This window comes from Urocampus carinirostris, chromosome 14 (assembly GCF_059441175.1).
Source record: "Urocampus carinirostris isolate Australia breed hairy pipefish chromosome 14, RoL_Ucar_1.0, whole genome shotgun sequence".
NCBI lineage: Eukaryota > Metazoa > Chordata > Actinopteri > Syngnathiformes > Syngnathidae > Urocampus > Urocampus carinirostris.
This window is the reverse complement of record NC_142362.1, coordinates 6,878,530-6,900,922: the sequence shown is the minus strand read 5'-3', so window position 1 is coordinate 6,900,922 and position 22,393 is coordinate 6,878,530. Positions and strand designations below refer to the sequence as shown.

Sequence of the window (22,393 nt, the reverse complement as noted above, 5' to 3'; positions counted from 1 at the left end):
ACTTGTCCCGAGATCGTCCAGCGCCCCCTAGGATCAAACCAGAGTTAGCATGAACATAGCTCATCCGACCCTTAGCGTTGGAAATTGTAACCTTGGCTAATTGTAACCGTTTAAGTGTCATGGTTGCCATGGCGCCCAATTGGCCCCGCCCGTGTGGCGCCAGCTGCGGCTCTTTGACGGATTGGTTTTCTTTCTATTTAAGCTCAGTGCTCTCGCTCACCCTTTGTCAGTCCGTCAAGGAACCTCTGCCCCGCAAGACGTGAGTTTTGACTCTGTCCGGTTTCCTGCCTGCATTTCCTGTCCGGTATCGTTGCCATCTGTTTTTGTTTTGTTTATTATCATCTCCAGTTTTCGTTCTCGTCTACTTTGTCCTGTTTGATTTCGATATCCTGTTTCAATATCAATCCTGTCTGTCCCGTCCCGTCTGGTATCGATCTGTCCGATAGCTACTCGGGCAATTGGTATCGGTTTCCAGTTTTGTTCCCGACTTGTTTGTCCTGTTTATTTTTGATATCCTGTTTTGATATCAATCCTGTCTGTCGTGTCCTGTCTGGTATCGACCGCATCTGTCCGATAGCTACTCAGGCAATCGGTATCGGTTTCCAGTTTTGTTCCCGTCTTGTTTGTCCTGTTTAATTTCGATATCATGTTCCAGTTTCAATCCTGTCTGTCCTGTTGTTTAATATCGGTTTCCAGTTTCGTTCCCGTCTAGTTTGTCCTGTTTATTTTCGATATCCTGTTTTGATATCAATCCTGTCTGTCCCGTCCTGTCCGGTATCGACCCCATCTGTCCGATATCTGCTCGGGCAAATGGTATCGATCTCGTCGGCCTCTGGCTTCCTATCATTCCAAACCAGACTGCTGCCTAACGTGCACGACTCCCCATTTCCCGTAAAATAAAAAGCTTGAGTGAGAGATGTCACACGTTTGGGTCCTGATCCTGTTTCGTTTCTTGACATTAAGGGGACTTAAACTTACCTTGGTGGGTCAGAATGGAAGGAAGGAAGGAAGGAAGGAAGGAAGGAAGGAAGGAAGGAAGGAAAGAAATAATAATAATGGAAGGAAGGAAGGGAGGAAGGAAGGAAATAATAATAATGGAAGGAAGGAAGGAAGGAAGGAAGGAAATAATAATAATGGAAGGAAGGAAGGAAGGAAATAATAATAATGGAAGGAAGGAAGGAAGGAAATAATAATAATGGAAGGAAGAAAGAAAGGAAGGAAGGAAGGAAGGAAATAATAATAATGGAAGGAAGGAAGGAAGGAAGGAAGGAAGGAAGGAAGGAAGGAAGGAAGGAAGGAAGGAAGGAAGGAAATAATAATAATGGAAGGAAGGAAGGAAGGAAGGAAATAATAATAATGGAAGGAAGGAAGGAAGGAAGGAAGGAAGGAAATAATAATAATGGAAGGAAGAAAGGAAGGAAGGAAGGAAATAATAATAATGGAAGGAAGAAAGGAAGGAAGAAAGGAAGGAAGGAAGGAAGGAAGGAAGGAAGGAAATAATAATAATGGAAGGAAGAAAGGAAGGAAGGAAGGAAATAATAATAATGGAAGGAAGGAAGGAAGTAAATAATAATAATGGAAGGAAGAAAGGAAGGAAGGAAGGAAGGAAGGAAATAATAATAATGGAAGGAAGAAAGGAAGGAAGGAAGGAAGGAAGGAAATAATAATAATGGAAGGAAGAAAGGAAGGAAGGAAGGAAGGAAAAGAAAGAAATCAAACTAAGAGAGAAACAAATATAGAAACAAAGAAAGAGAGAAAAAAAAGAAAGGTATGACTGGAAAAAGCCAGGGAAAAGTTGAATCAATATATCCAATCTATCCTAATATTCTTCTTTTTTCTCTTTCAAGCATACTACTTCATGTTTATCCTTCCACTTCTTTCCACTGTTTCGTTCTCTAGCCACTCATGTCAGCCACTTGACAGCATGCTATGGATCGCTGCGAGTGAATTCTATTATCCAAAGCTACGATAACCTCACGCGGTGAAATATTACACACTGTCACTTTAACATCCTGTGATTTTGAAATTAAAAGTACAAATTTCATGATCATGTATCTTCAGCGACCGGTTCCCCCATTTTGTTTTTTTTTTCATGATTAAATAATTGCTCTGTTTTATAATTTGAAATTGAACTTCCTGTAAAACACATTTGGAAGATTTTATTTTATTTTTTATTTTTTTAAACAAGCCTTGGATTAGCATAGCTAACATTGAGCGATAGCTTAAGAATTGTGAAGAATACTCAGAGGTGTGCAGACTACGGTCTGAGGGCCACATGCGTATTGCTAGGCTTTTTCACCAGGCCCACCGAACGAAAATGGTCCCATTATATTGACGGTATACAGTATAAGATAGCAAATAAAGTACTACAAATAAAAAGATGTTTTTGGGTTCCAACATTTTCCCCATCGTCCCTATTTTTGTCTACAACAAAAATAATACTCCAGAAATACTACTGCAAAACTAAATATAAGATTTAGTGTATAAAACAGGGACCTAATATATTTTTGGGCTCTTTATTTCAAAAGGAAATAAAAAATACCATATAAATACTGAAATATTACTACTACTAAGGTAACACTACGATACAGATATACAACTACAGAAATACTACCACAGAAATATTACAAAACAAAAGTAATCTTACAAAAATACTACGGATATACACCTAAAAATTGGCCCATGCAAATACTTTCACAGTACTACATAAATACTACAAAAATACTACAATGCAAATACTAAAAAAATGACTGCTGCGGAAACACTACAAAAACACTACAAAATAAAATTACCGTAATACTACAAAGTAGTACAGAAATACTAGGAAAATATTCCTGTGGAAATACTTCAAAAACATTTCTTTATAAGTACTACAAAAATACCACTACAGTTATACTATGATACAAAAATTACACCACTGAAATATCACAACAAAATAATACAAAAATACTACCATGCAAATACTAAAAAAAAGACTGCTGCAGAAACACTACAAAGTATAACTACTGTAGTACTACAAATTAGTACAGAAATACGACGGAAATACTATAAAAATATTCCTATTAAAGTACTTCAAATAGATTTCTTCATAGGTACTACAAAAATACCACTACAGTTATACTATAATACAAAAATAACACTACTGAAATATCACAACAAAATACTACAAAAATACAACTACAGTAATATTTAAAAAGAATACTACAGATATGAGAAAACTCTCTGATGGAAATACTTTAAAAATACTGCGTGAACACTACAGAAATGCTACAAGAATAATACTATGGGAATTCTACAAAATACTGCCGCAGAAATAGTAATGGAATACTAAAATAAATAAAATACTACAAAAATACGACTACAGTAATATTTCAAAAAATACTACAGATATACGAGAAAACTCTTTGATGGAAATACTTTAAAAATACCGCGTGAACACCACAGAAATGCTACAAAAATACTACTCGTAAGGGAATACTACAAAATACCACCGCAGAAATACTAATAGAATACTAAAAAAAAAAAATACTACAAAAATACGACTACAGTAATATTTAAAAAAATACTACAGATATGCGAGAAAACTCTTTAATGGAAATACTTTAAAAATACTGCGTGAACACCACAGAAATGCTACAAAAATACTACTAGTATGGGAATACTACAAAATACCACCGCAGAAATACTAATGGAATACTAAAATAAATAAAATACTACAAAAATACAACTACAGTAATATTTAAAAAAAATACTACAGATATGCGAGAAAACTCTTTGATGGAAATACTTTAAAAATACCGTGTGAACACCACAGAAATGCTACAAAAATACTACAAAATACCACCGCAGAAATACTAATGGAATACTAAAATAAATAAAATACTCCAAAAGTACAACTACAATAATATTTTAAAAAATACTACAGATATGCGAGAAAACTCTTTGATGGAAATACTTTAAAAATACGGCGTGAACACCACAGAAATGCTACAAAAATACTACTAGTATGGGAATACTACAAAATACCACCACAGAAATACTAATGGAATACTAAAATAAATAAAATACTCCAAAAATACAACTACAATAATATTTTAAAAAATACTACAGATATGCGAGAAAACTCTTTGATGGAAATACTTTAAAAATACTGCGTGAACACCACAGAAATGCTACAAAAATACTACTAGTATGGGAATACTACAAAATACCACCACAGAAATACTAATGGAATACTAAAATAAATAAAATACTACAAAAATACAACTACAGTAATATCTAAAAAAAATACTACAGATATGCGAGAAAACTCTTTAATGGAAATACTTTAAAAATACTGCGTGAACACCACAGAAATACTACTAGTATGCGAATACTACAAAATACCACCGCAGAAATACTAATGGAATACTAAAATAAATGAAATACTACAAAAATACAACTACAGTAATATTTAAAAAAAATACTACAGATATGCGAGAAAACTCTTTGATGGAAATACTTTAAAAATGCTGGAAATGCTACAAAAATACTAATAGAATGGGAATACTACAAAATACCACCGCAGAAATACTAATGGAATACTAAAATAAATAAAATACTACAGAAATACAACTACAATAATATTTAAAAAAATACTACAGATATGCGAGAAAACTCTTTGATGGAAATACTTTAAAAATACCGCGTGAACACCACAGAAATACTACTAGTATGCGAATACTACAAAATACCACCGCAGAAATACTAACGGAATACTAAAATAAATAAAATACTCCAAAAATACAACTACAAAAATATTTTAAAAAATACTACAGATATGCAAGAAAACTCTTTGATGGAAATACTTTAAAAATGCTGGAAATGCTACAAAATTACTAATAGAATGGTAATACTACAAAATACCACCGCAGAAATACTAACGGAATACTAAAATAAATAAAATACTACAGAAATACAACAAAAGTACTAAAAAATACCACTACAGTAACACTAGAAAACAAAATATCAATAATATATTATTTTTCTTTCTGCGTTTCAAGACCAATCGTACGAGACTGTATTTCAAAAGAACGGGCCCCTGACTCGGAATCCCCGTCCCCGACGTTCCAAACCTACCTTCATGCGTGGGAGCGTGTCCCCGACCTAGTCCCCCGCGGAGTGTCAACGTTCCCGTTTTAATCTTCAGGAAGGCATATTTGACAAAGGTGTGCGCCTTGTGCACACAGTCCCAGCTTGATTAAAATATCCTGTTATTTTTTGGGGCGTGTGACACGGAATCGCACGTCCTGGATCGCGAAACGTTTTTTGCTCCTGTTTGTGTCGCAAACACGCTCCAGGATCTAGCGTGCCACTGTAAAGTAGAAACCGTTTTAACCTTCGTGTGAAGGGTCGCCGACGGCCCGTTCTGGGTTTTCGCGTCGGAGCCCGTTAACGGGAAAATCCCGTTCCAGTTGAGTTTCATTTTCCAGCTAACTTTCATTTTGGTCATACGCGCCCCTTTCCTATAAGACAGGGGCGAAACGTTTTTCGATGCTGGTTTGTGGGATTTGTAAAGTAAGCTACTTTTAGTTGCTATGAAATTAACTTGTTTAACCTGCTTTTCTATTTTAATACAGTGGAACCTGGGTTCTCGACCATAATCGGTTCCAGAACCCTGTTCGAAAACCGATTTGTTCGATCACCGAAATCATTTTTCCCATTAGAAATAATGTAAATTGTTTTAATCCGTTCCAACACCCTGAACGTTTACCTTGAATGTTTAACGTAAACATGAAGCTAACCCAGGCTAATCGTACGTTCGCGTTATCGTAATCTTCCGTAACGAAAGATTACGCTAACATGAACGTGTAAAAAAAAAAAAATCAGGTCGTTTACAAGTCATTTAGCACCACAAGTGGCTAGCGCTTCATTGGAAAGGGGGCTGCATCCCAACACCCTGAATGTTGGGCTCTATTCCAACACCCTGAATGTTTACCTTGAATGTTTAACGTAAACGTAAAGCTAACCCAGGCTAATCGTACGTTCGCGTTATCGTAATCTTCCGTAACGAAAGATTACGCTAACATGAACGTGTAAAAAAAAAAAAATCAGGTCGTTTACAAGTCATTTAGCACCACAAGTGGCTAGCGCTTCATTGGAAAGGGGGCTGCATCCCAACACCCTGAATGTTGGGCTCTATTCCAACACCCTGAATGTTTACCTTGAATGTTTAACGTAAACGTAAAGCTAACCCAGGCTAATCGTACGTTCGCGTTATCGTAATCTTCCGTACGAAAGATTACGCTAACACGAATGTGTAAAAATAAAAAAATCAGGTCGTTTACAAGTCATTTAGCACCACAAGTGGCTAGCGCTTCATTGGAAAGGGGGCTGCATCCCAACACCCTGAATGTTGGGCTCCGTTCCAACACCCTGAATGTTTACCTTGAATGTTTAACGTAAACTTAAAGCTAACGCAGGCTAATCGTACGTTCGCGTTATCGTAATCTTCCGTACGAAAGATTACGCTAACATGAACGTGTAAAAATTAAAAAAAAAGGATAAAGAAAAGAATTATGCATAGGATTTCTTACCTTTGTGGTGGTCAGCAGAAGGCGCAGGTGGACGGTGGAGATATTATTTCTTTCTTAAATGCAATAGTTGTACGCACTACTTTTCTTTTTTCACTTGTAGCAACTTTGCTGCTTGCACTGACTTTTTTCGGAGGCATAATTAGGGGCTAAAACACCCGTACGCCGCTCAGCATCGCACCCTAGGAGTACGCACTCACGCATTACCGGCGTTCGAACTCCGACTTTTTGACCGAACAGCGAAGCAAGAATTTCTCAAAATTTTTGGTCGGACTCCGATTTGTTCGAACTGAGAGGCGTTCGAAAACCGAGGTTCCACTGTATACAAGTAATCATCACACACACACACATAGTCACGTTTCAAAGATCCATGTTTTCAGTCTATTCCATTGTTTGTAATTTTCCATTGTAGGTAATGTACAGGGTTGGGTAGGGTTACTTTAACTTGATTACTTTCAATTACTTTTGGATTACTCCAATACCAAATATGCTAATAAGACCAAAGAAACTCAATATGAATAAAATGACTAAATTTTGCGCAGGCTTGGGGAGTAACGGAATACACGGAAGGGCAAAAATGATGTTGGCAAGCTGTTTGTATTTATTTTCATTTCGTTTCCGTCACATTTTATGTTCGTTTTGCCGGAGATCAAAGAGATCAAAGCCAGGAGAGAAAGCTTACCACGTGAGCTTTTATTTGCATATTTGGTATTGGAGTCATCCAAAAGTAATTGAAAGTAATCCAGTTAAAGTAACCCTACCCAACCCTGGTCGCATTTTATGTTAGTTTTACCGGAGATCAAAGAGATCAAAGCCAGGAGAGAAAGCTTACCACGTGTTCTGAGTCATCATTTGATTCCTATTTAGTTTCTTTTAGCTTTTATTTGCATATTTGGTATTGGAGTCATCCAAAAGTAATTGAAAGTAATCCAGTCAAAGTAACCCTACCCAACCCTGGTCGCATTTTATGTTAGTTTTACCGGAGATCAAAGAGATCAAAGCCAGGAGAGAAAGCTTACCACGTGTTCTGAGTCATCATTTGATTCCTATTTAGTTTCTTTTGTCTTTTATTATCATATTTGGTATTGGAGTCATCCAAAAGTCATTGAAAGTAATCCAGTTAAAGTAACCCTACCCAACCCTGCCGGGGTATACTCGGTTTGATTTTTACTTGGTTGTTGTTGGATCACTTACCACTAGGTGTCACGATTACCGATGTGATGCACCTGTGACCGCTCCTTTGGCGGCAACTGCCTCGGACTCCGATTGGCTCCCTGTCACTATTCAAACCCACGTCCATCTGTCACCTGTTGTCAGTCCGTCTGCAAACCTCAGTTTACTCAAGGCAAGCTTTTCGACCCAGATTCCTTCCTGTTTTTGGTCCCGTCTGTTTGCCGGCTTCGACCCGTTTTTTGATCCTGACCACGTCTACTCTCCTCTCCTGGCTTTCGACTTGTTTCCGATCCCGACCACGCTTTTTTGCTCTCCTGTTCCAGCTACTGACCCGTTTTTTTCCCGTCGCCGACACCGCCATCGCTCGCCACGGAAGTCCTACTTCTGTTTTTAGAGTGACCTGGTTCCCGTGCCCAGCGATCACCCGATCATGTGTGCAACCCTTTCCTTTCTTCCAATAAAACTGAGAGAAACGTAACGCAAGTGGGTCCCGTCTCCGTTCTGGTCCTGACACTAGGGTGTTGTGGTGTGTCTTGGGCAAAATTCCTCAAATGAACTGATCTCTCTTCTTTTACTGGCATCAAAGCTTATCAACATTGTATAGAATGCCTATTTCAACAAAATAGAGTAAAAAAATGTAGATGTGTTGGAATAATTCTCAGTGTCACGGTTGCCATGGCGCCCAATGGGCCCCGCCCGTGTGGCGCCAGCTGCAGTTAGTTGACAGATTGGCTTTCCATCTATTTAAGCTAAGTGCTCTCACTCTTTGTCAGTCCGTCAACGAACCTCTGCCCCGCAAGACGTGGCGTATGACTCGGTCCTGTTTCCTGTTGGTATTTCCTGTCCAGTATTGTTCTTGTTTATTTTGTCCTGTAAAATATCAGTTTCCAGTTTTGTTTCTGTCTATTTTTGTCCTGTTTGTTATCCTCTCCAGTTTTTGTTCCCGTCTTGTTTGTCCTGTTTAATTTCGATATCCTGTTTCAATACCAATCATGTCTGTTTGGTATCGACCCCATCCGTCCGATAGCTACTGAGGCAATTGGAATCGCTCTCGTCCGACCACGCCTTGCTCTCCCAGTCCCGACTACCAACCAGTTTTTCCGTCCCTGACACCGAAATCGCTTGCTACGGAAGATCCACTTCCGTATTGGAATCACAATCCGAGTACGAGAGCGACTTACTTCCCGGATCGTGGGCACGGCTCTTCCTCTTTCTTTCAATAAAATTGTGAGAAAAATTTACGCAATTGGGTCCTGATTCCGTTCTGGTTTGAACACATTTCTAACCTACATTGTGTCACGGTTGCCATGGCGCCCAAATTTCCCCTGGGGTGTGGCGCCAGCTTCTGTCACGGTTGCCATGGCGCCTAATTGGCCCCGCCCATGTGGCGTCAGCTTCTGTCACAGTTGCCATGGCACCCAATTGGCCCTGCCCGTGTGGCACCAGCTGCAGCTTGTTGACAGATTGGCTCCCTGTCAGTATTTAAAACTCTGTCCTGTCAGTTCCCTTTTGTCGGTCCGTCTGCGAATCTCTGTTTCTACACGGCAAGCCCTTTTTTGCCTTTCCTGTGTTTTTGCTCTTGTTTTTCTCCCGCTACAATCTGTTTGATCTCGACCACGTCTACTCTCCTCTCCTGGTTTTCGACTTTTTCCGTTCCCGACACCACCATCGCTCGCCACGACAGTCCCACTTCCGCGTTCAGAGCCACCTACTCCCCGGGACCAGCGATCTCTGAATCGTGTGTGCACTCCTTTCCCTCCTCCCCAATAAAACTGTGAGTAACGTTACGCGAGTGGGTCCTGTTTCCTGTTCTGGTCACGAATCATTGAGTCATTTCATCTAAAAACGAAGCATTATATTTTTTTCTTTCAGTCTTTTATTATTGCTTCAACAGTTTGAACTGCGATGTACAATATTGAAAAAAAAATCATAAATTGACTTCAAATGTCAAAACACCGTTTCCCAGAATTCTCCTTTTGAAGAAAATACTTGATTTCCCATTTCGGTAAACGCGAGAAGCAGGCGCTCGGATCCGGTCCGTCTCCCGGGACAAGGGATTCAGTTTTTGGGTTTCCGGGGGCGGAGTCTAGTGCTGGATCCTCCGGATGGACTGCACCTGATTGGTGTGGGCCTGGGTACTGAACTCGTTGTAGTTTTTGTACTCGCCTTGGTGTCGGTCTCGTTCCAGGATGTACTGGTAACCGCGGTAACCGGGGAACTGGTACGCCACCCAGCTGTCAGAAACACAAAATACACGTGTTTCGTTATTATATACCAAGTCAAAGGTAGGATGTCGAAACTCGGCTTCATTTTAAAGCGACAGCGTGTAATAATTCATCACTCGCTTAAAATGGAGGTGACGCGTTTGCTAAGTCACACTACGGAAGCCCAGAGGTAACAAATTGATCAACTCACAACAAGGTCAGTCATCAAATGAAATACTTTTGATTTGATTCAATCAAAAAACATTTCGGAGAAGACCTTATTGCTTCGCCCCAAAACATAAAAACAAGATGCAGGGAGATCTTGGCAGGAGAGGGAGAACCGTTTATTTATCTTCATCAGACTCCTAAACAGAGCTCTCATTCGTCTAAGAGACAATCAGCTTTTTTATACCCTCAGACAACATCTCATGTTACTTAGCGCGTTGTTTTTTCCTCAATGTGCATGCTTTCCGGGAATTGACAATGTTTTTTCAGAATGTTTTCGTCCTCTTTTGATTCTCCAAAGTTACACAATTTCCAAGAAAATCGTTGGGGTCGGCCTGACATCTAAACTCCTATCAGCTTGCCAGGGGAATGTTATTATTTCGCAAGCTAATCCAAACCAAGCGGGTGTTTTTATTAGTAACACTCGCTGACATCTAAACTCGGGAGAAACAAGCCTGGAATTTCCCGTTTTAAACTAATGGGTTCTCCTTATGTCAAGCTCGACTCCAATAAACCACAACAAACACATGTACTAGTGTTTTTTTCTACAGTTTCCTTCTCGAGCCACTCCTTTTGTACAATTTATATTTGTAGGTTAAAATTATTACTACAGAAGCCAATGACCATGCTTTTATTATCTGGCCACTTATGGTCACCTAGTCCCGTGATTTAAGTACCTCCCACTTTTTTTCTACCGTTTCATTTTCTAGTCACGGGCGGTCTATCGGTTATCTCTTTGAGACTTTTTTTGTGATAAAAGGCGTCACAAATAAGTATGACTTGACTTGGATACTCCCGGATCGGCTGGAAAGAGCGAAAAGCCGGAGTTGGTCAGAGCTGGTGTAAACTCCAATGCGAAAGAAACGACTTAATGTATTATACATTGTCATTTTACGGGTGCCAATGGGAAGTACTCTGTTGGGTTGCTTAGCAACACTCTTTTCTGTAGTGCCCCGCCCCTCGGCACTCGCATATTGTCAATGCTAAACGGGGGTTGATTGTTTTTCTACCTTAGGCAAAGTAGTTTTGCAGAGCCTGAGTCTATTTAAGGGGAGTATCGATATGAGGTAACGATACCGATACCAGTCGTATGCTAATGAATCGGCACTGTTACACAACCAAGGAATAATCATTTATTTAGATTTAAGGAAAACATGTTTTCTGTGCGTTTTATTTTGAAGGACAGATTTGTTCAGCATTTTTTTTTTCTTAATTCAAAAATGTGTTTAGTTCCCACTGCAAATAACCAAATTTCAAGTAGTGGAGTCTCATCTCATCTCATCAGCTGCACCGCTTATCCTCAGTAGGGTCGCGGGGGTGCTGGAGCCCATCCCAGCATTCATCGGGCAGTGGGCAGGGGACACCCTGAACTGGTTGCCAGCCAATCGCAGGGACAGACAACTCACTCGCTCATTCACACCTAGGGACAATTTGGACCGGCCAATCCACCTGAAATGCAGGTCTTTGGAATGTGGGAGGAAACCCACGCAAGCACGGGGAGAACATACAAACTCCGCACAGGAAGTCTGGAGCTGGATTTGAACCCACGCAGGAGGTTCCCATGACATGAACTGTGCCGCACATGCGCTAACCACTGCGCTGCCCAGTAGTGGAGTCAAATATCGGAAATAATTTCGAGGTAAAACGGAAAAGATCCATGTTTAATTCCTTATATCGGATCAGATAATATACCCCAGGGGTCTCCACCCTTTTTCAAGCGCTACTTTTTGTTATTTTTAGCACAAAGAGCACCCAGTGTGATATCCATTTCTAAAATAACCAAAATGTCATTACTATATTAATACCAGGTTCATTATTAAAAGTTAAACAGTCTCAGTCAACCACTAAAAAAAAGGATTTTACTAGAAAATCACAATGACCCAGCGCGGTGAGCTTTTTTGCAGAAGACGTACGCGGGCACCTTGGCTGGCCTTAGGGGGCACCCTAGTTCCCGTGGGCACCATGTTGGAGACCCCTGATATACACTGAATGTCACGATTGCCATGGCGCCCAATTGGCCCCGCCCGTGTGGCGCCAGCTGCAGCTTGTTGAGGGATTGGCTCCCTGTCAGTATTTAAACTCTGTCCTGTCAGTCCCCTTTTGTCGGTCCGTCTGCGAACCTCTGTTTTTACACGGCAAGCCCTTTTTCGCCTGTCCCGTTTTTTGCTCCTGTTTGTCACCCGCTAGGTCAAACAGGCGGCCCGCGGGCCAGATCGGGCCTGCTAAGGGATTGAATCCCGCAAGCTTTATTTTTGTTGACACTTCAAGTGTAGGATAAATGTGTAGCTGGGAAGTTGCCATAAATATGAAAAAAAATCTATAACACAACTATGTCTGTTTTTCTCTATTCATCTAACTCGAATCCTGCTCAGAAAATTTCAGATTTTTTGACATACGCCTTTTTAAAGCATCGGAAATAGTTACTTTCCCTAGTGAATGGTTACTTTGAAGATAGAGTAATTCAGTAACTGTTTGTAAGAAGTAGTAACTATAAAGGAGGGGGGGATTTTGTAGAGGTTTATTGTTCTATATTCTTTATCAATTATCCGTTATCGGTCAAATCATAATACACTACAAAGCCAAGAGGCCGAGACACTTGCTCCCAGCCAAGAGGCTGAGTCAAGGTCCTAGCCACAGGGCCAAGCAGCGTGCGCAAAACTGGTCTTTGTTCTGACATCAAAGATCTGTTAAATGAGCTGGTTTTGTGGTTTTCGTTCAGGGGCCAAAATTAGACTTAAAATGGGGAAAAAAAAGATAAAGAAATGTTATATCGCGATAGCAATTTTTGGTGATATCGCCCAGGCCTATTGTGGTGATTTTTTTGTGTCCGACTTACGCTCCGGAGTTGACTTTGATGGAAGGAACCTCTTTGGTGGCCCAGCCCATGGCCTGTAGGGAGGGGTAGTCGTCGCACATTTCGAACTTGCGGCCCTGGAAGTCTTCTTTCTCGTACAGGGTCACTTTGCTGTCGCTGTGGTTCTGTGGGGAAATACAGTTTCAGGGTTTTAGAACTTAGTTCCGGGACTGTCATGGTTGTCTTTTATTAGCATATTTGGTATTGGAGTCATCCAAAAGTCATTGAAAGTAATCCAGTTAAAGTAACCGTACCCAACCCTGGTCGCATTTTATGTTAGTTTTGCCGGAGATCAAAGCCAGGAGAGAAAGCTTACCACGTGTTGTGAGTCATCATTTGATTCATATTTAGTTTCTTTTGTCTTTTATTAGCATATTTGGTATTGGAGTCATCCAAAAGTCATTGAAAGTAATCCAGTTAAAGTAACCCTACCCAACCCTGGTTTTGCCGGAGATCAAAGAGATCAAAGCCAGGAGAGAAAGCTTACCACGTGTTGTGAGTCATCATTTTATTCCTATTTAGTTTATTTTGTCTTTTATTAGCATATTTGGTATAGGAGTAATCCAACAGTCATTGAAAGTAATCCAATTAAAGTAACACTACCCAACCCTGGTCGCATTTTATGTTAGTTTTGCCGGAGATCAAAGAGATCAAAGCCAGGAGAGAAAGCTTACCGCGTGTTGTGAGTCATCATTTTATTCATATTTAGTTTATTTTGTCTTTTATTAGCATATTTGGTAATGGAGTAATCCAAAAGTAATTGAAAGTAATCAAGTTAAAGTAACCCTACCCAACCCTGGTCGCATTTTATGTTAGTTTTGCCGGAGATCAAAGAGATCAAAGCCAGGAGAGAAAGCTTACCACGTGTTGTGAGTCATCATTTGTTTCATATTTAGTTTCTTTTGTCTTTTATTAGCATATTTGGTATTGGGGTAATCCAAAAGTAATTGAAAGTAATCAAGTTAAAGTAACCCTACCCAACGCTGGTTACGGCCAATGTCCCCTTTGAGCTTCCAAGGGTCTGAATCCCAACTCTGGCAACCAAAACCTGAATAAAATCACACTTTGCTGGTTTTCCGGCAACACTAGTTAGTTTTTTCCAAATTTCTATCAATTGTCTATTGTAATGTTCGAAAGGTTGTACAGCCCGCAAATGTCAGGTTTTTTTTTTTGCAACCATTACACGAGATTTCCTTTTTTTTAAATGTATCTTTTGGTACATACTACTAACATTTTGTTGAGTTTTCCAGCTTTTTACTTCATTTTTCTTTCATTTTTTTTCTTTTTTCCCCTTTGTGTATCTCTTCTTTTTTTCCTGTCTTTTTTTCTTCTTTTGGACATTATAAATATATCAAAAACATCTTTAATTGTAAGTGTTTTGTAGAATATCAATTGGCATGAAAATGTTTGCGTCCACCCACGAACACCACTATACCAGCTCGTACCGTCAGACAAACGATCAATAAAAATTTATTTATTTTTATAATCTTATTTAACTACCGTATTTTCCGCACTATAAGGCGCACCTAAAAGTCTTAATTTTTTTCAAAAGCTGACCTACGCCTTATAATACAGTGCGCCTTATATATGGCTCAATATTAAATTCGCATGGTCTCGCAACTTACGCAACAGCCGCCGACTCGATTTTCCCCCGAACGTGGAGTAGTCTGCGGTGTATGCTGGGATTTATATACCGGCGTTTCATTGGCTAACCAATGTGTCAATCATCATTTGAATCGATCGCTATTGGCTAAAGTTATTCGGAGCCTCGGATTAGCTAGAGCGCCAAAACAAAGCCTGCAATTGGCCGAACAAGATGTGTCAATCATCCGTTAAATCGATCGCTATTGGCTAAAGTTATTCGGAGCCTCGGATTGGCTAGAGGGCCGAAACAAACCCTGCAATTGGCCGAAAAAGATGACTGAATAGTAAGCTTGCTAAAGTACGCCATAAAGAAACATGTTTCATTAGTCTGTATTTGTAAATATTTTACTCTCCTGGATTTACTTCACTCACGGTTGTAAGAAGACCATGATTGCGTATCATTATTGAACGTGAGAACTTAGGTGAGCTATGCGGCTTTACATTTTCCCGGTATCTTGTTTTAGAACGATCTTGATGTTGCTGCGATGAGTTGAGTGAATTCAACTCAATTCCAAGTGTTTATTGTCATATGCACAGTAAAGTTGCGAGCGAAAAAGAAAATAGAAACTAAGGAATGGTTGGCATTTCTTGAATCCCCAGACTTTAACCTTCCGAATGATATTCGGAACGATGCATTTGAGTGACATCGTACGGACACCGCATTTGCAAGCTTTGGGAATGTTAAGGGGATAATAAGTTGGACTGAACCATCTGACTGTTTTGTCCACGTTCCCATTGTAGCGCCTTATCATCCGGTGCGCCTTATCTATGGAAGATATAGGACCAAAAACTATTTTTTGGGGGTGCGCCCTATAACCCGGTGCGCCCTATAGTGCGGAAAATACGGTATGTACATGTATATTACAGGTGAATAGTTTTTATACATAATCTTTTGTTATTTTAACAGTTACCGGGGGTTAGGGACACATGAGCTATAACCCTAGGTTTTTATCCCCCTCTATACATCCGTTCCACCTTACGATCCCCACATCCGAACGATTTAATGCCGTATCCTGGGGTTCTTCGATACCTATTTATATAGACAAAAACATACTTACTGCACACTTGATGGGCCTGATGGAAAGAATATGTTCGGTCCTGTATCCGCTATTCCCGCTCCAGGCCTCGTAGCGAGGGTAGTCGCCCTTCTCCAGGATGAACTGCTGGCCCTGGAACTCGGGGTATTCGAACCCTACCCATCTACCGGAGGAAACACAGGCTGGTAAGGTTTTTAGATGGTGTCTGGGAGGCTGTTAGGATTTTTAGACAACGTCTGGTGAGCCGTTGCGGTTTTTAAACGACGTGCAGTGATCTGCTAAGGTTTTTAGATGATGTCTGGCGATCCATTAAGGTTTTTAGACGTTGTCTGGCAAGCCGTTAGGGTTTTTAGATGACATCCAGTGATCTGTTACGGTTTTTAGACGACGTCCAGTGATCTACTGGTGATCTACTAAGGTTTTTAGAAGGTGTCTGGCAGGCCGTTAGTGTTTTTAGACAACGTCTGGTGATCCGTTAAGGTTTTCAGACGCTGTCTAGCGAGCCATTAAGGTTTTTAGAAGACGTCTGGTGAGCCATTAAGGTTTTTAGATGATGTCTGGTAAGCGGTTAAGGTTCTTAGATTACGTCTGGCGAACCGTTAAGGTTTTTAAATTACATTTGGCGGTCCGGTAGGGTTTTTAGATAATGTCTGTTTTCAGACGTCTGGCGAGCCATTAGGGTTTTTAGATGATGTCCAGTGATCTGTTAAGGTTTTTAGATGATGTCTGGTAAGCGGTTAAGGTTCCTAGATTATGTCTGGCGATCTGTTAAGGTTTTCAGACGTCTAGCGGGCCGTTATAGTTTTTAGACAAGGTTTGGTGAGCCGTTACGGTTTTTATACGATGTCCAGTGATCTACTAAGGTTTTTAGAAGACGTCTGGTGAGCCATTAAGGTTTTTAGATGATGTCTGGTAAGCGGTTAATGTTCTTAGATTAAGTCTGGCGATCCGTTAAGGCTTTTAGATTACATCTGGCAGTCCGGTAAGGTTTTCAGATAATGTCTGGTGATCCGTTAAGGTTTTCAGACGTGTTCTAGTCAGCCGTTAGGGTTTTTAGACAAGGTCTGGTGAGCTGTTACACTTTTTAGACGACGTTCAGTGATCTGCTAAGGTTTTTAGATGATGTCTGGTGATCCGTAAAGGTTTTCAGACGTCTGACGAGCCGTTACGGTTTTTAGACGACGTACAGTGATCTGTTAAGGTTTTTAGATTAATGTCTGGTGATCCGTTAAGGCTTTCAGACGTTTACTAGCGAGCCATTAGGGTTTTTAGACGAAGGCCAGTGATCTGTTAGGGTTTTTAGACGATGTCAGGTGATCTGTTAAGGTTTTTAGATTATGTCTGGTAAGCGGTTAAGGTTCTATGATTACGTCTGGCGATCCGTTAAGGTTTTTAGATTACACCTGGCGGTCCGGTACGTCTTTTTAAGGAAGTTTGGTTATGCGTTAAGGTTTATTAAATGATGTCTGGTAATCTGATGGGGTTTTAAACAGTGTTTGGTGAGTCTTTAAGGTTTCTAGACAATGTCTGGCAATCTGTTATGGTTTTTAGAGGATTTCTGCCAATCAGTTGGGGTTTTTAGACGACGTCTGTTGAGCCATTAAGGTTTGTAGACAATATCTGGCGATCTATTAGGGTTTTTAGACGACGTCCAGTGATCTGTTAAGGTTTTTAGATGACGTCTGGCGAGCCGTTCGGGTTTTTAGACAATGTTTGGCGAGCGACGGCGCTCGCAGCTGCCCGGCAGGACACAAAGCAAACATTTGATTCTGCTCATTGCAGCTGAAGGAAACCTTATCTGATGGCCAGTCAGTCAGCCACAATATGGCTGCAAGCCAGCAGATGCACTCCATGCATGCTAAGCACACGTGCAATAACAGGCTAATAACACGGCAGTGTGGAAAGGAAAAATTACATGGCCCTTTTTTTTGAGGGAGGGGGGGAGGGGCAGTAGGGCACGGGTGTGAAACGTGCAGCCCGCGGGCCAGATAAGGCCCATTCAGGGTTTGAATCCAGCCCGCAAGACACCATTGTGAGAGAAGTGCAAGAGGAACATGGACCCCAAAGCGATTGACCTTGAGACCCCTGCTACAGAGTGACCTCCAAAACGCGGGTGCGGGTTTTCCTACTCACGGTCCGTTCTCCACCTTGACGGATCGGATTTTGCTGAAGCCTCGCTCCAGAATGTTCTGGCACTCCAGCAAGAACTCGCAGCGCTTGCCTTGGAAGTTCTCCTCCTCCCAAACGGTGATCTTGAACTGGCCCATCTGCTCCAAATGCTGAGTATTCATGGCTGCTCCGGCCGTCCAAAATGGCTCTTTTGCACGGAGAAAGAATTTGTCATTACGGAATAGCGGGAAAACGCGTTCCATCTCGATAGATAGATGTCTAGATATAGATAGATGTCTACATAGATAGATAGATGTCTAGATAGATAGATAGATGTCTAGATAGATGGATAGATAGATGTCTAGATAGGTAGATAAATGTCTAGATGGATAGATAAATGTCTAGATAGATAGATGTCTGGATAGATGTCTAGATGGATAGATAGATGTCTAGATGGATAGATAGATGTCTAGATAGATGGATAGATGTCTAGATAGATAAATAGATGTCTAGATAAATAGATGTCTAGATGGATAGATAGATGTCTAGATAGATAGTTGTCTAGATAGATGGATAGATTTCTAGATAGATGTCTAGATAGATAGATGTCTAGATAGATGGATAGATGTCTAGATAGATAGATAGATGTCTAGATAGATAGATGTCTAGATAGATGGATAAATAGATGTCTAGATGGATAGATAGGTATCTAGATAGATAGTTGTCTAGCTAGATAGATGTCTAGATAGATGTCTAGATGGATAGATGTCTAGATGGATAGATGTCTAGATAGATGTCTAGATAGATAGATGTCTAGATTGATAGATAGATGTCTAGATAAATAGATGTCTAGATAGATAAATAGATGTCTAGATAAATAGATGTCTAGATAGATAAATAGATGTCTAGATAAATAGATGTCTAGATAAATAGATGTCTAGATAGATAAATAGATGTCTAGATAAATAGATGTCTAGATGGATAGATAGATGTCTAGATGGATAGATAGTTGTCTAGATAGATAGATGTCTAGATAGATGTCTAGATGGATAGATGTCTAGATGGATAGATAGATAGATGTCTAGATGGATAGATAGATGTCTATAGATAGATGTCTAGATAGATGGATAGATGTCTAGGTAGATAAATAGATGTCTAGATAAATAGATGTCTAGATGGATAAATAGATGTCTAGATGGAGGGATAGATGTCTAGATAGGTGTCTAGAGAGATATATGTCTAGATCGTTAGATTCATAGATAGATAGATGTTTAGATAGGAAAATAATAATGAAATGAGTATTGTGCTAATACTTCATCTTCATCATCTTTCTATTATTTTGTTGTCGTTTGAATATTTTTCTTACATTTTTTTTACTGTGAAGTATTTATTTTATTATAATATTAAAGTCCAAGAATATTGGGAAATATTTTTTAATATTTGACTGTATTCTTTTTTTTTTACTCTAAAAATATATTTTTTTAAATTCAACTTTTAATGTTTTTTTTTATATGCTGTACGGAAAAATGTGGTTATTTTGAGGTTCAAACTTAAAATATAATACAAAAAAAATGTTTAAATATCCACTCTTTCAGAAGAGTCAGTTTCACACAAAAATAATGTTGATCGGTTGGCTCCAGTGTTGATTTTAAAGTAAAGGAAATCTGTTTCTGAATTTCAAAATAAGAGTATTTGTTATTCTATTCTCATTGTGATGTCAGTAAAAATCTAAGGAATATCCGATCATTTTATTACATTTTTCCACCTCACACTCTGACAAGGCCTGATCTAAAACTATGATTTCGATTATTAGAATGTTGCGGTAAACAAAGATTTAAGCGCACTCCAAACTTTTCGTCAGGCAGATCCGCCATTGTTGTTTTGGTCTCGCGGTTCGAGTTTTCGTCTGCACGCCGATCTCGGCCAACGAGATCTCGTTGTTTCGAGATGACGTCATTGTTGTGGTGCTTGTCGTCGAGGGAAGGTGAAGGCTAAGTATGCCTCCGAAAAAAGTTAGTATTATGTGAAAATCATCACAAAATTGGTCATTTCTTCAGTGTCAGTAATAAGTCGAAACTTGCAGAAAGTGATAACAACGGGAATAATTCCGGCACGAAAAAACGGCGGAGAAATTCTTCGGAAGATCGCGAAGGCAAGGAAAACACGTGTGTTGAAGCCAACGATTCGACGAAAGAAAACAAACAAAAGAATACTCCTAGCAAGGACTTTTCTTCCAAAATGGACTCAATTATATTCCTGGTTACGCTATGAGGAGGATAATGGATTGGACCTTGAGAAGGCATTACAACTATGGCGGGACAGCAAACCACAAAGAATATATGAACTGAAAAATTTGAAGTGATAACTGCTTTGTATTACCAAATAACTGTGATGATTAAAACTGAATGAAAATATAGATTCATATAATTATTTCAGCAATATTATTTTGAATAATGCGCAATATTGTTGTGAACTGAAAAATCTGAAGTGATAACTGATTTGTATTACCAATAAACTGTGATGATTAAAACTGAATGAATATATAGATTTATATTATATATTTGTCGCCGATTTACAATTTCAACCTCGATACCACAAAATTTTGGGGACCCCTAGATCTCTGTTGGGACCCATAGATTTTTGAGCATGCGAGTCCCCGGGACCCATCACTTTTCACAGCTAAAATGAACACTGCTAGTGGAATATATGCACATACTTACAGACGGCACTGATGTGGGACAGATCCGGTATAATCAATGAGGAACTAAAGCCCCTCGCTCTTCCTTTTATAGGGCCGGGCCCCCGCCCCGGGTGAGAGCCGACCCTGCGTCCCTGCACACTCAGCAGGCCCCGCTGAAAGGCGGGATTAGCCCGGTGCTTTGTGGAGGCTTCCAGGGGCCATTGTCCCCTGGGGCCCGACGGACACTAAGTCATCACTATGGCCGACTGACGTGACAGTTTGATTGGCGACGGGGGATAATGGAGGCATTCTTGGAGCAGATCCTTTCTGGATTGTTCGCTTTCACATAGAGAGCTGGAGATACATGTAGAAAAAAGGGGGAGAAGAAGAAGTTAGGAACATTTACGTAGACGAGATTGGGAACAACCGAAGAACGTGAAGGAATACACCCAACCCTCGTTCATCACGTGGTGACGTTCCAAAAACAGTTTGTGATAGATGAAATTCCTGAAGTATTAACCATTATCCTTCCATCCATCCATGATCTTCAGCGGTGTTGGGAAGCCCAGACCTCGCTATACCCAGCCACTTCATCCAGCTCATCTGACGAGATCCCCAAATTTTCCCAGACCAGCTTAGAGACGTTGTCCTGTGGCCTCCTGACTGTGGGACATGCCCGGAACACCTCCTGGGGGAGGCTTCAGGAGGCATCCTTATGAGATGCCCGAGCCACCTCAGCTGGTTCCTTTGAATGCGTAGGAGCAGCAACTCACCCTCCTGGGTGACCATATCTCTCACCCTATCTCTAAGGGAGGAAACTCATTTCAGTGGTTTGTACCTGGGACCCACAGTTCCTGACCATAGGTGAGGGTAGGAACAAAGATCCTAAGCTCATTCTTCACCTCAACGGACCGGTAAGGGTCCGCATGACGGCAGACCCTGCACCCATTCGTCTGTCCATCTCCCGTTCCATCCTATCCTTGCTGGTGAACAAGACCCCGAAATACTTGGAGTCCTCCACTTGGGGCAGAATCTATCGGTGACCCGTAAAGAGCATGCAACCCTTTTCCGTCTGAGTACCATGGTCTTGGACTTGGAGGAGCTTATCTTCATCCCGGCCGCTTCACATTCAGCTTGTTAGGAATTAAATATTAAAGTGTATAATTTACCAAATTGTTCGAATGAGTTATCTGACTCCATTAACCAAACACAACTTGCATTCTCCTGACAATGCGTGCTCATTTCTTGATGGGAAATTATGGACAAGATACCGGCATTTCCACACGGAGGCAGATTTAATTTCTTAAACAATTTAACTAAGTGAACTCCTTCGAATTAGTTGAATTAGAGTCGCTTGAGTCTCCGTCAAGCCTCCTCTCTCGATCTTCTTTTTTTTCCTCCTCTGCCCACGTTTTTTCCACAACTGGTGTGCCGGCTCCTCCCACGGGCATGCCAGGAAAGCCCCCTCGCCTCGGTGTCTGAAATGGTCAAAACATCCCTGAGCGATTCTACGTCACCAGGGCTGTCTGCATCAAGAGGTGCTGATTATCTTATCAGCCCTTTGTCCCAGTTCCCCGCTGTTCCTGTAAACAAAATTCTTTACTAGGTTGCATTGACCTCGCCCCACAGCTCAGCCAGTGAATATCTTTTGCATTTAAATGTAATTTGTATTTGATCGTACAAAATCCTTTATAGCCAAATGTATAAAATCCTTCAAGCTGCTAACTGCACCAGTAAGAGTTAATGATCACCGCTTGAGGAAGCCAACAGGACTAGATATACATTTTACCTTAAAAGATTTTTTACAAGTTATATTTATTGAATGGAATGAAGATTTTTCACAGACAAGGCTTAAGTTCAATGACAGGTCACGCCGTTCCGAATGCGAATGTTTT

The 22,393-nt window shown here is 40.4% G+C and overlaps 1 protein-coding gene and 1 long non-coding RNA gene across 3 annotated transcripts in view; one reads left to right on the top strand and one right to left on the bottom strand.

The window, feature by feature from the left end:
- The window catches only part of LOC148352550 (uncharacterized), a 41,208-nt gene that overhangs the window by 18,544 nt on the left and 271 nt on the right, over positions 1–22,393 (top strand). The window contains exon 3 of one of the 2 annotated variants that reach the window (XR_015852645.1): positions 20,611–22,378. The exons of the other annotated variant lie outside the window; for it this stretch is intronic. This is a non-coding gene — a long non-coding RNA (uncharacterized LOC148352550). Of the gene's footprint in view, positions 1–20,610; positions 22,379–22,393 lie in introns of those variants that run through there. 2 annotated transcript variants of the gene reach the window in all.
- Positions 9,599–20,689, bottom strand: LOC148352551 (beta-crystallin A2-like). The gene is made up of 5 exons (XM_088352286.1): positions 20,539–20,689; positions 17,843–18,026; positions 15,731–15,872; positions 13,011–13,153; positions 9,599–9,979 (listed from the first exon to the last, which is right to left on the bottom strand). Exons 2-5 carry the CDS (start codon positions 17,998–18,000, stop codon positions 9,832–9,834), a joined length of 591 nt encoding a protein of 196 aa, XP_088208412.1. The 5' UTR covers positions 18,001–18,026; positions 20,539–20,689; the 3' UTR covers positions 9,599–9,831.

Excerpts from the sequence above, each read along its gene's own strand:
- LOC148352551 (XM_088352286.1), bottom strand. The coding sequence starts at position 18,000 with ATGAATACTCAGCATTTGGAGCAGATGGGCCAGTTCAAGATCACCGTT. Across the intron at positions 15,873-17,842 it reads GTCAAGGTGGAGAACGGACC|ATGGGTAGGGTTCGAATACC; the intron begins GTGAGTAGGAAA and ends TTCCTCCGGTAG. Across the intron at positions 13,154-15,730 it reads TCAGGCCCATCAAGTGTGCA|AACCACAGCGACAGCAAAGT; the intron begins GTAAGTATGTTT and ends ATTTCCCCACAG.